At 43.7% G+C, this 12,957-nt stretch overlaps 1 protein-coding gene across 7 annotated transcripts in view; it reads right to left on the bottom strand.

Annotated features, from left to right (window-relative positions):
* The window catches only part of GCNT2 (glucosaminyl (N-acetyl) transferase 2 (I blood group)), a 112,203-nt gene that overhangs the window by 29,990 nt on the left and 69,256 nt on the right, over window positions 1–12,957 (bottom strand). The window contains exon 1 of one of the 7 annotated variants that reach the window (XM_074348090.1): window positions 3,428–11,578. The exons of 5 other annotated variants lie outside the window; for them this stretch is intronic. In XM_074348090.1, the coding sequence (XP_074204191.1) occupies window positions 3,428–4,352 (925 nt within the window). In that variant the 5' untranslated portion in view covers window positions 4,353–11,578. Of the gene's footprint in view, window positions 1–3,427; window positions 11,579–12,957 lie in introns of those variants that run through there. One more of the 7 variants, XM_010945732.3, reaches the window with a different exon arrangement.

The raw sequence follows: 12,957 nt of genomic DNA, 5'->3' as shown, positions 1-12,957 counted from the left end.
ATCACTGTGCTGTACACCAGAAACTAACACAACATTGTAAATCAACTATACTTCAATTAAAAAAAAAAAAGGATGAATGGGATTAGTTAGAGATGGTAGGAAGGGTATCCCAGAGAAGACATGATAAAAAGCTACCAAAAAAAGCATGTGAAAATTGCACAAGTGCGTGGGACCAAGTCGTTGCTGAACAGGAAGTATGAGGCACCAGGTAAAAAGAACTGGGAGAAGGGAGATGGGGCAGGGGAGGCGGGGGAGTCAGGTCACAGAGGTCACGCCACATGAAGAGCTTCAACCTGACCCTCAAGATAAGGAGACGTTGCTGTGAAGCTTTAAGCAAGGGAACAACAGGTGATCTTCCAGTCTGTCTGAGGTTCTGTACACCCACCATCCCCGGGCTGTGGGAAGCAAAGCTCCCAGGCACCTTTGTCCCACAAAACTCCTTGGGCAGAGATTTCGGAAGGCTTCAAAGTAAGAAAAACTTGAGCTCTTCAATGAAAATTAGCTTCCTAAATGTCTGCACATGATCTAGGTGAAAAATACATCTTATAAACAAAAGGTCCTACTGTCTAGCACAGGGAACTATAGTCAATATGTTGTAATAGCTTATAATGAAAAAGATTATGAAAAGTAGCATATATATATATATATATATATATATATGTATAACTGAATTACTATGCTGTACACCAGAAATCAACACAACATTGTAAACTGATTGTACTTCGATTAAAAACAGAAAAAATACATCTTGTTCCTCACTTGCAGACAATAGGATGCCTAAAATAAGGATTCTTCTTCTTTCTCTGCATACTTTAGTGAACTAAAAAAAAAAGGTTATCTACTGTCTTCCACACATGATGTTTAATTCCTTTTAGTGTCTAAAATGTAATAAAATATCTCTGGAAGGAGAGCCAAGGACACAATACCAGTAGCTGATGGAGTGCAAACTTTAAAAATTGAGAACCTTGTGAATACATTTCCTGTTCTGTAAAAAAACTAACTTTCACAAAATGTTTTTAAAATAGGGACGGAAATTCAGAGAAAAAAAAAAAAAACCCCACAACATTTTGAGGGGTTGGAGTGGGGGAAAATTAGCTCAACATTCTAAAATTAGACCAAGATACTGAAGAGTCACTACACTTGACATTCAACCATTCTAATCTCAAAACTTAAATGCCATAAAGTCATGAATGCCTTCTTGCAGAGCTATCCTCAGTTCACAGCATCGTGCTTGGTACCATGAAGGACTAATTAAGTATCTGTTGATCGCTGAAAAGAAAGATGTCAAAATGTCTCTTTTTTTTGAAGCCTTCTACTCTGTGTGAAGACAACATCCTCAAGATGTTTCAGTTTCCTTTATTGTCATAACAGTGCTCAGGTTCAAAGTCAGCCTGGTTGCTTCTCGCCCACCAGCCTGTCTGAGCATATTGACGGAGGAATACTTCCCGTTTTCACTGGCTCAGAGACGAAGTGCCAGAACAAAGCATGTTCTAGATGGAAGCAGAGGACGCAGCACAGAAGCCTGGGTGGGGTGTGGCCATCGGTTCCAGCCAGGACACTTTCCTATGACTCCAGCCGGCACAGTGGTCCCTGCTGTCTCTGTCCGCTTCCAAAACACACACACACACACACACACACACACACACACACACACTTCCCCTCTACATCCCTGCTAACCTTATTTCCAGCTTGAAGTGGTCAGCAGAGTTTACTTCCATTGCCCTCCACATTTTTTCCCCCAAACCTCACCCTTTCACCTTTCTGGGGTTCTTCAGGGAATTTGCTTTAGATATACACGAAAGGGAAAAAGAAAAAAAGGATTATTCCTTTTCCCAGTGCAAGAGAAAAAGCTTAAACTTCAGGCTACCCAAATCCAAGATCAGATCCCAGCTTTGCCTTGGACAAACTGTGTGAAGATGAGCACATTACATCTCTCTCTCTAAGCCCCCTTTCTTCCTCTGTACACGAGGAGAGCAAGGATTATTTCCCATGATTCAAAGAAATGACACAGAACATATCGAGCACAAACTGTATTAACCAAAACAGGATAAAATGCCAAGCACAGAATGTTCACATGTGTTTGAAATAGTTATTTGTGGATGACTAGGATGAATGCTCCCTACACTATGATAAATGTTGGCTCACTTCCCCTCCTGCAAGTTTTTGCGAACTGTTAATCTAGGATGCCTGAAATGAAACTCTCGTAGGATAGCATGTCTCGGTCCCCAGTCACCCTGCCTCTTTCTGCCCCCCTCTAAGTAGGTTTCTGTAACCATCATTCTGGTTTAACTCTTAGGGATGCTGGATTATTAGGCACCTAATAACTGCCGTGAGTCTACTTTTAGCTATGAAGGCAGCACTCGTATGTGTCAATAATAATGATACTACAGGAAGAGCAGGGAGTTATTTCAAGCATGGTAGTCATGAGGTCACCCCCCCCCCCACAGGGCTGACACCCACAGCCATGCTGGCACAATAGTGGCAAATGGGTGCATTGAGACATCACCACGAAGAGGCCCTGCAGGTCACACAGGTCTTCCCAGACAACACCTGGGAGACAGAATTTTGAAAAGGGACCCAGTCCCGAATCAAAGAGGGAGTTTGGTGCTATTTTCTGGCTCCACACCTGGCACACCTTGGCCCTCAATGATCATAAATAACGGGAATGACTTCACAATATATAAAAACAAGAGGCTGCAAAGGGGAATTTCTAATACAATGGGACTTAAAAACTGAGAATTTACTCTGGATCAACTCCAGCTAGATTCTCTCTCTGTATATTTCAATTCATTGTTACCCATTCTTCTAGGCAATAAAACAGCAGACTAGCTTTATGGAACCAAGTCAGTTAGGACCTGGACACTTGATCAGGTCTAAGACTAGAGACGTTTAAGTCGGAATCATCATCTGTAAACATCCAAAAGGGATTCAAAGATTCTGAAAATGGCCCCCATGAGTTTTGAGCGATGACTTTAGGCATCAGTGTCACACTGTGTAACATCCTCTGAAAGGAACACTATTTCAACTCATAAATTCTAGAATGCTTATTCAAAAATCAGTCTCATTATGTTACAGCTGTGCTTATCAAGGGCCACGAAAGTCATTCATTCAAAAGACTGAGCTATTATATGTCAATTACATCTCAAACTTTAAAAAAAAAAAAAGGACTGCGCTAAAAGTCAGTAACTACGTGATACTCGGACAATGGTAGTTTTGCCAGAGCTCCTGTAACTCAGCATACCTCTTTTGTCACTACACTGCACACTTACAAGACAACAGAGCTGGCACTCAACTGTCACTAAAAAGCAACCAGACTAATAACTTCCGAGGCATTTAATTTTTTTTTCCCAAATAATTTCAAGGAGGAGCTGAAGGTTAGCGAACTCAATCTATGGATAAGGGAAAATGGGAACGGAAATGTACCTACCTGGAATCCTATTAAGTGTTACCCAGAAATGTTCATCAGGGCTGTATGTGTCTTTTGACCAGTGTAGGAGATCAATGGCCCTTTGGTCCTGGAAGACAAAGTTGACAAACTCTCTGGTGAGCGCCACATAGGCAGTGCCAAAGTAGATGGTCAGCTGATGTGGAGGTGAGGTTTTTAAAATATAAGTATTTTTCACAAAAGAGCCACCTTTGCTCAGGTGCTCTCGGTGTACATACTTGGTCCGTCCAATCGCATGATCGGGAGGCAGCACCCCTGGGGTGATGTTTTTCCCTTTAAAGCCTTTCAGATGCTGAACGATTTCCCTGTTGGTTTTCAGGGGGAAATCTTGCCCGCAGGTGTTGATGGCGTACTTCCAGGGCACCTCCGAGGCCCTCAGGTCTTCCAGGCAGTTCAGGTCAGCCTGGAGCCTGGAAATTCCTGCGTAGACCACAGGCTCTGCCTTGGAAGCCAGAAAAGCATTTTGGAAGCAACTCAGTAACTGCCACACAGATTTCTTAAAATGAGCGGTGGCTTTCTCATCCACGTGCACGCAGTAGACATTGTGGGGCATATAAACAGCCCTGAAGAGCCTTTCGAAAGTATCAAAGTCCTTGTGAATAACCATGACATATGCCAAGGGGAACGCAGCTTCTTCTTCTGACAGGGGGCTTGTGATGTAGTGATTCTGGGTCAGGTAGTCCTTGCAAGGGACACTTCCCACCGGTGATGGCAATGTCTTTTCCCACAAAAAGGATGACTTGTCTTCTAAGGCGTAATTACAGGCATGTATTTGAAAATATCTTTCACTGGAACTATTCAGCTTCCCATAACTTTTTGGCAGGCTTAACCGGCTATTGTAAAGGACCACAAAAATCACCACACTGAACACAGTGGAAGCAAAAAGGTAATACCTCCAAAAGTTCATTATCTTCACTTCCCTGGGGAAGGACTCTCTCGCCAAGGATGGAGAATCGAGGGGTCCCTGAAACCACAAGGGTCAGAGGGTCGAATTGACCTCTTCTGCCCACCTTGAATTTCGACAGCTTCTCAAGAGGGCTTCCTTCCCCCGAGTGCTTTAATCCTCATTTACTCTCCGCTTCTGGGTCGCGTCCATCCTCCCTCGGCGACGGCCGGAGATGCTTCCCTCCCTGGCGCTGGGCTTCAGGCCTCGGCGCTGACTCCGGCTGCAAGCCGAGCGCGCCCGGCTCAGCCCGGCCTCCGGGAAGCCCTGGTTATTTGCATACAAGACGCCAGCGGGTCTCAGCAAATTGCGTTCTGGTCCGGAATGACGTCTCCTTTCTCCCGGGCTGTTTCTCCGGCTTCGCCCCACCCCCTCCATCCCATCTAAGCCGGTCGATCGCATCTCCTGTCTCTTCTCACGCTTCCCCCTTGCCTTCTTTGAATTAAGTGGTTCTACTTTTTCCAATTAACCCCGCAAGCGGCTAGCAGTTCTTGGAAGCCACCGCACTGAGGATTTTGGCTCCTCGGGTTTCTTTCTCTTCCTGTTTCTCTGCCACTTCTTTTCATTTCAGAGTTATCTCTACTTCTGGGCACATACAGACACAGATAAGGAAGAACACCCTTGCGACATACCTAAGTAAATTATCGGAGGGAAAAAGAAGATGGTGAGGGAGGCGAAGTTCTCTGGATTAAATCAGGCAGTTGCTGATGGTGTCACCTGGCACGTATGCGAACGTGCAGGCTCTGGGAAGACGGAAATCACAATTAGACTTGGGGGGCATGAGGTGAGGGCAGAAGGAATCTAGGAGTGACTTTTAACATGAAAGGGTCGGGGTCGAGGCCTAAGTGAAATAAACATACCTTAGTTTGCCTGCCAGGGGGAAACGTGATAGTCATTATTCCCAGAGAGCAAAAGTGGTTCCAATTTCACACAGAGCGTCAGGTAACTGGAGCTGCTGGCACAGGATTGTCTACGGTGTGTGGAGTGACTAGCCATCTCTCCAAAACCCTGACATCTTCAGGTTGGAGATCATTTCACAGAACTCAAAGGAGTCTTCTTTTCACCCAACCCCCTCTCCCACTTCCTGGCGCTGAAGAGAGAACAAAGGCTTGGGGGCAGCGGCAGAACTCCTGGAAGTATCAGTCAGTGTCATGCAGGGGAGCCAGGAAGAGACGCCCAGCAGGTCTGGTCACATTACACAGGGGTTCTCAGAGCTCACCTGTGCCAGGTGCCACCAGCACTCAGGAAATGGGGAGCAGTTGCAGGCTAATGCAGTAAGGACGCTTCTGGGGGAAAGTTACCGGTCCAAATAACAGATCAACCCAGGGCAGCCCCGGAGCTAAAAGTGGCCCTGATTCCATCTCACTGCTGCAATCACCCGCTATCCTACCTGTCTGGGCATGATGCTGCAGTTGGAGCCGCTGCGCCTGTTAGGGAGACACTGGTGTAGAACCAGCAAGCTCCCCATCCCCTCCCATCCCACTCCACCCCTTAACTTCCTGTAGTTCACTGGACCAATGAATGACAACAGTAGCATGGATGTGATGGATAGATACTGATTTGGCAATGGGCCCATGGAGTTGGTGGGGATCTTGAAGCTTACTTCACACACCCCTCTCTTTTACAGACGAGGAAACTAAGGCCAAAACAAATATTTTCTTCAAAGTCATTCAGCTGGATAGAAGCCAGAGCCTTAATTCTGCAGCAACCTGGTCAAGATGCTGGAGCCAGTCTAACTGGCTTCAAATCCCGGGTAGTCACTGACCAGCTGTACCAGCAGGGTAAAGGTACTCCACCTCCCTCAGCACCAGGTTCTTTGTCTGCGAGATGGAAAATAACAGTGATTCCTCTTCCACGTGGCTGTTAAGAACATGAACTGAGATAACCCGTGCTCGGGGTTTATGTATCTGTCCGCAGAGATTCAGAGAAGCATTAGCAGTTATTGCTCCTGCTGCTTCCCTTCTGAAAAACAGCCAACATTTCTGACCCTATTAAGGAAACGATAATTTGATTGGTCACGGAGAAGAAACACATTGACCTCCTTAAGGCTTTCAAATGGGTTGATTTATTGCCACTCCAAAAGAGTGAAGGTTAAATTCCTTCCCCATGTCTCTCTCCCTTTACTGAAGGAGAAGGAGAAGGAGAAGGAGAAGAAGAAGGAGAAGAAGGAGAAGAAGGAGAAGAAGAAGGAGAAGAAGGAGAAGAAGAAGAAGAAGAAGAAGAAGAAGAAGAAGAAGAAGAAGAAGAAGAAGAAGAAGAAGAAGAAGAAGAGGAAGAGGAAGAGGAAGAGGAAGAGGAAGAGGAAGAGGAAGAAGAAGAAGAAGAAGAAATAAGAAGAAGAAGAAGAAATAAGAAGAAAGGAGAAGAAGAAGAAGAAGAAGAAGAAGAAGAAGAAGAAGAAGAAGAAGAAGAAGAAGAAGAAGAAGAAGAAGAAGAAGAAGAAGAAGAAGAAGAAGAAGAAGAAGAAGAAGAAGAAGAAGAAGAAGAAGAAGAAGAAGAAGAAGAAGAAGAAGAAGAAGAAGAAGAAGAAAAGAGTAGAAATGTGGCTGGAGAAAAGGAAGTTCTGTTTGGATGCTTTCTCTTCCCTTGATTCTGACTAGAGCCACACCCTGATCTGGGAAGTTATGCCTGGTAGGACTCAGAGTGGACTGCAGAGGGAGGCAGAAGGCTCTCGCTGCAGGTTCAGTTGGTTTTTTCCTGTCTCTTTTTGCCTTGGTCCTCGATCCTACAATAGGGAGCGCTGGTCCAACGCCAGTGCAAAGCAAACTCCAGAAATCTTTCATCACGACTGAGTCAAAGCAGCTTGCAAGTAGGGAGAAGGGGTGCGACGTGATTTACGGTTCAAAACAGCAGGATCCCCCAACCCCTTCCATAGTCTGCCCTGCCTTATTGACAGTGATTTAGATGAACAGCCAGAGATGAGAACGCAGTGCCCTTTTTAGTGGTTGGCCCAGCAGTTGGTTTGTTTTGCTTGGTATCTGTGGCAACTGAACCGGCATTTTCTTCCAGCAAATAATTGGGCTAAGCGATTAACTTCCTACCAGCACAGGATTTCTGCTCCATTCACTCTAGTTGGCTTAACATAGTGAAAACTGTCATCAAGAGGGCATTTGGTATCACTCCTTGCCTCTCTCTGGCCCAGGATAACCTTTACTGTCACAATCAAGGAGGCAGCCCAAGGACAGCCGCGGACACACATAATTAGCTCAGCTCAAGCATGAAAAGAAAAGGCGGGGCTGTCTGGGGGCTTTGGGAGATCACGGTGGGAACTTTTCCCCCCGACAGTCACTTTAGTTCTCATGGACCTTGTCAGAGCTGTGCGTCCACCCCAGCTGGGCTCTCGGAGGTAAATAAAAACACCTTCTTGCGGGAGCAGGGTTATAATCTGGGCCTGATCTGTTCCCAAGTCCTTCTAGGTCTCCTCTCCCTCTGACTGCTTCTCTCTGCACAAGCACTGGCTGTGTTTTTGGACAGCCACATACTGTTAGGTCTACTCTCAGAACACAGCAATAGAGCGGAGCAGTTGCCTCGAAAAGCAAATGGCCCCCAAGCCACTGGCCTCCCATCTCCAGCACGATTACACCTCCCCGCTTCCCACGAAGGCTTGGCTTGTGTCGTTCTGGCAAACTCACTCTGGCCACAGCGAGATCCAGAAAGTCAACAGGAAAAGGTCTGGCAACCCAAATAATAATCACACCTGGTAGGCTGGATTCGTGCACTCCAGTGTGTACGGGCAGGTAAGCGGAAGAAGTCAGTAAGAAAAATAAGTGAAGCTGGGAGGGTAGGAAAAACAGGGTGAGTGAGTTCATGAGTGGCAGCTAGCACTTGGCCAAGGTGTTATGAGGTTGAGGGAGGGTGGGGACAACGGAGAAGAGCCTGTGCCCCAACTAAAGCAAGCAGGTTCCTCTCAATGCCAGCAGGGAATGTCACGTGGGGTCACTGGGCCAGTGCTGCCAGTGCTTCAGATATTTTAAGAGGAATGAGGAATCTGAATTTTATTAAAATTTTTTTTCCCAAATTCCTTACATGTTATCATGCAATTAACAAATTTTTAAAACACGAGTCCACCCGCCCACAAGCACCCTGAAGACCCTGTTTGCCGTCAAGATGCCGTCTATCATCTTTGGTTTAAGCATCAGAGCTCATGTATTTGTTTTTTTCTTTTTTGTCTTGTTTTTTAGGGGGCAGGTAATTAGATTGAATCCAGGACTTCATGCATGCTAAGCATGCACTCTGCCACTGAGCTATATCCTCCTCTCTGTAAAGCTTATGTATTTGAACCCCTCTCGAGGCTGAGGCTTATTCACTCTTAGTTTAGACACAATCATAACAAACTGTCTCGGATCTAAGCAGATAAGGGGTCACATATCAGAGAGGAAAGATGCAGGACTGGTAGGTTCAGTGCCCTTTTGTTAGCTATGGCGACAGACTGAGAATGAAGTGGGTTCAAGAAAAACTCCAAAAGTTTCCATAAAAAACTAAAAATAAAGCTACCAAGTGATCCAACAATCCCACTCCTGGGCACATATCCAGAAAAGAAGAGAATTCTAATTCAAAAAGATACATGCACCCCAAAGTTCACAGCAGCGCTAGTTACAATAGCCTAGACACGGAAACAGCTCAAGTGGGCATCAACAGATGCCTGGTTTAAGAAGACGTGGTATGTATATGTATGTATGTGTGTGTGTGTGTGTATATACTCAGCCAGAAAAAAGAATGAAATACTGTCACTTGCAGCAACATGGATACACTTAGAGAATACGATACTAAGTGACGTATGTCAGAGAAAGACAAATATCATAGGACACCACTTATTTGTGGAATCTAAAAAAATAATACAAATAAATCTACATATTAAACAGAAAGAGACTCACAGATATAGGAAACAAACTTATGGTTACCAAAGGGGAAAGGTGGGGGGGGGAATAAATTAGGAGTATGAGATTAACAGATACACACTACTGTATATAAAATAGAAAAGCAACAAGGATTTACTGTGTAACACACGGAACTATATTCAATACCTTGTATTAATCTATGATGGAAAATAATCTGAAAAAAGAAATCTGAATCACTTCGCTGTACATCTAAAACTAACACAATATTGTAAATCAACTATATTTCAATAAAAAAAGGAAAAAAGAAATTCCAAAAACAGATCATTCAGTTTAAGGATGACTGGCATTTGTACAACTCAGTGATCACACTGTATCATTCCCTCTAGTATTTAAAATTATCAAATAAGTTAAAAATAAATTTCTTCTGTATAGTACAGGGAACTATATTCAATATCTTATAATTAACCTTTCATGAAAAAGAATATGAAAATGAATATATGTATATATATGCGTGACTGGGACATTATGCTGTATACCAGAAATTGACACATTGTCACTGACTATACTTCAATAAAAAATAAGTAAATAAAAATAAAATGTGCAAAAATGTTAATGAAAGGGCTTGAAAACTGGGAAGATCTGTGTCAACACTGGGCTACCCCAGTGTTTTAGGATTGAAAATAAGCAGAGAACTGACATTTAGTGAAACAGAAATACAGGTGTATTAATATATATCTTGTACATATATACTGCATAGTCTATTAAAAAGGCACTTCTGAAATATGTTTATTCAAATTCGTTCTTTTAATTAACCGCTTTGTGCACAAAAGGGTAGGCTTTAAATTATCTAGGAAACTCAGAATTCTGACAAAACTTTTTCCGAAAAAAATGGTAGGCAAATGTGTTAACCACACACTTCTGCATCAGACATCAGCGCTTTTTCTGTAAAAGGCCAGGAAGTAAGTATTTTAGGCTTGGGGGCCATTTGGTTTTTGAGGCAAACGCTCAGCTCTATTGCTGTGTTCTAGAAGTAGGCATAGCAGTATGTCGATGTGACCTGCTGAAATTTCATTTCTGGACACTGTTATCTCAATTTCTTATCTTTTTCATGTCATAAAATACTCTCCTTTTGATTTTTTTTTTTTCCAGTCACTTCAAAACGTGACATCATCCTTAGCTTGTGGGCAGGTCAAAAATAGGCCAGATTAAACCCACAGGCTGTATGTCGCTGGCTGATTTCTTTTCTAGATAATCATCAAGTTCCTCCAGGCCTAAGTTTTGTAACATCAGGGTCTTTGCAATCACTTTCTCAGTGAAGAAATGTGAACTGGGGGAGAGCAGCAATGCTGATTCCTGCCTGAGTCGTCTGTTCGGCCCCCACGGGGCTCACATCGCAAAGCACTGGACTAGATGCCTCGGTTTCCTTTCTTCTGTAAAACACTGACCTCATAGCATTCCAAAGAGGTTCAAATAGGTTAGGACATAAAAGGAGCTTAGAATGATGCCTTGCGCATCAGGCATACTCAGCAAGTCTGTGACATCTCTGTTGCCAGCTTTGGCTCACACAAGATCCAAAGCACCTGCGCACCTTCTTAGGTACCTTTAGTGAAGCAGAACAGTGGTGCTTGGGGGGGGGGGTCATTCTTCACCCAAAAGATCCCAAAGTACAAGTGAAGCCATCAAGGCCATCGTTATCCCAGGCAGCACCAGCCTCTTCAGGCCTCTCCCTACTCCCTGGAGCGAGGGCACTGGCCTCATTCCCACCTGCGGCCTCTTGAACCTGCTCTTTCAAACTGCATTGGACGTGGTTACCTCTGGCGCACCCTGCAAAAGCTTGTGATGGAGCGTGGCGGCGAGGACCAGGACTTTGGAACAGGGCTTAAATCTGTCTCTGCTCGTTACTAGGTGTCCCTGGGACAGTTTCTTGGGATCACTGTGCCTTAGTTTCCCAGTTCTTAAAAAGGAGTTGTAGGAAGTCTATGAAAAACGGGGAGGGTATAGCTTAGTGGTAGAGTGTGTGCTTAGCATGCACAAAGTCCTGGATTCAATCCCCAGTAAACCTCCATTCAAACAAACAAACTAACTAACAAACCTAATTACCAACCCCCAAAAAAGAACAACAACAAAAAGAATTAAAAAAAAAAAAAGAAAGTCTATGAAAGTAAACATGGCTCAGACACCTTCTGTATCTTCTCCCCACTCTCTTCCACATTCCATCACTCCAGCTTAACCCCATTCTTCCAGGTCACACAGGTTTTTATTTTTTTCTATGACCCTAGCAGCCTTTTGGGAGTAGCAAATTTCTTTCCCTCTTAGGCGTAAATACCCAGATTTAATTCTAATTTTCCAAGCAAAAACAAAAGCAAAAAGCAAACAAACCCCTGCCCCCACCTCCACCCCCGCCCCATCCACATACACATTTTACCTTTGACTTTAGGCTGTTAATTCTCAAGGAACAGAATTGGTGACTATTTGTTTTTCTAAGCAACTTTTCTCTGTTTCTAAATGTCTGCTCTGAGGAAAAAAAGACTGCAGATTTGTAAGGAGAAGATCTTATCAGAATATCCCACATCTGTCCAAATCTGGGTATTCTTCTGATACCAAGTACCTCCAAACTCCTCCAACCCTCTACTTTGAATGTTGACTTGAAATTGCAAGGAGATGGTATTTCTATTAAGAGACAGTATTTTATAATTCAGCGCTTCTAGAGATCTGTGTCTTGAAGATATTCGTTTTCTTCTAAACGTTTTCAAAGAAATAAAAACAAAACAGTCTTAAAATAAAGATGGGCAGTGGTTTCCACCCACTTCTAATTTTAATAGCCCTATTAAATTCCTGGTTCATTTTCAGTGAATTCAGTCTACTGTCACACTAGCTTCTTTCCCACGGAACTTGTTATTTACTTTCATTTGGACAGTTTGTTAGGGCAGAGTGCTTGGATAAATCCCCAAAATCAGATGTTTCTTCTGCTTTCATAGAAATGAAAGCTGGAACAAATTTGCCTCCAAGATATGTTCTGCGTTTGTACTTAATTGGAGAAAATCTTTGCGTTTGAGTCTCCCACTGGTTAAACTGGTTTTAGGTTCAGATTTTATATTTATGATCTATCTTTTTAAATGACATCCTTAAACTCCATTCTTTCTCCTCAGAAACAATGGAAAAATTGTTATAAACAGAGTAAGCTCAGTCCTGGTCGGCTTTGGTTAGGGCTCTCAGGTCTGACAGTGTAGCTTCGATGACTACCCTTCAGTGTGTATTAAATGTGTTGTAACCTACATAACTGAGTGGTTTCTATTAGCCTATTATATATATTTTTTCTTTTTCAGTAAATGGTCAGTGCTGTTCTGTGGGACATGAATATCTAGGGCACTAATTCTCAGTCCCAAGATGCTCTGTGCATTGGAAAGACGAGCAGGAAGATGTAATGGCAGTACTTAGGGTGACCAGCTGTCCCAGTTTTCCCAGCACTGAGGGATTTCCCAGGATGTGGGATTTTTAGTGCTAAAACTGGGAAAGTCTTGGGAAAACCAGGATGGACTGGTCACCCTAGATACCATTGATCCTAAGCCTTCACTGCTGAATGATATACCGACTAGAAGGTGTTCAATAACTGAACAGTATGGAAGGAAAGGAAATGTTTAAACCATTGATCTGGGTAAGAGGAGCACGCAGATCATCAAAAGACTGCCAACTGTGGTGCATAAAAACTCTACGTGACCCTTCCCCACATA

Source organism: Camelus bactrianus, chromosome 20 (assembly GCF_048773025.1).
Source record: "Camelus bactrianus isolate YW-2024 breed Bactrian camel chromosome 20, ASM4877302v1, whole genome shotgun sequence".
NCBI lineage: Eukaryota > Metazoa > Chordata > Mammalia > Artiodactyla > Camelidae > Camelus > Camelus bactrianus.
This window is presented reverse-complemented; position numbering and strand designations above follow the sequence as displayed.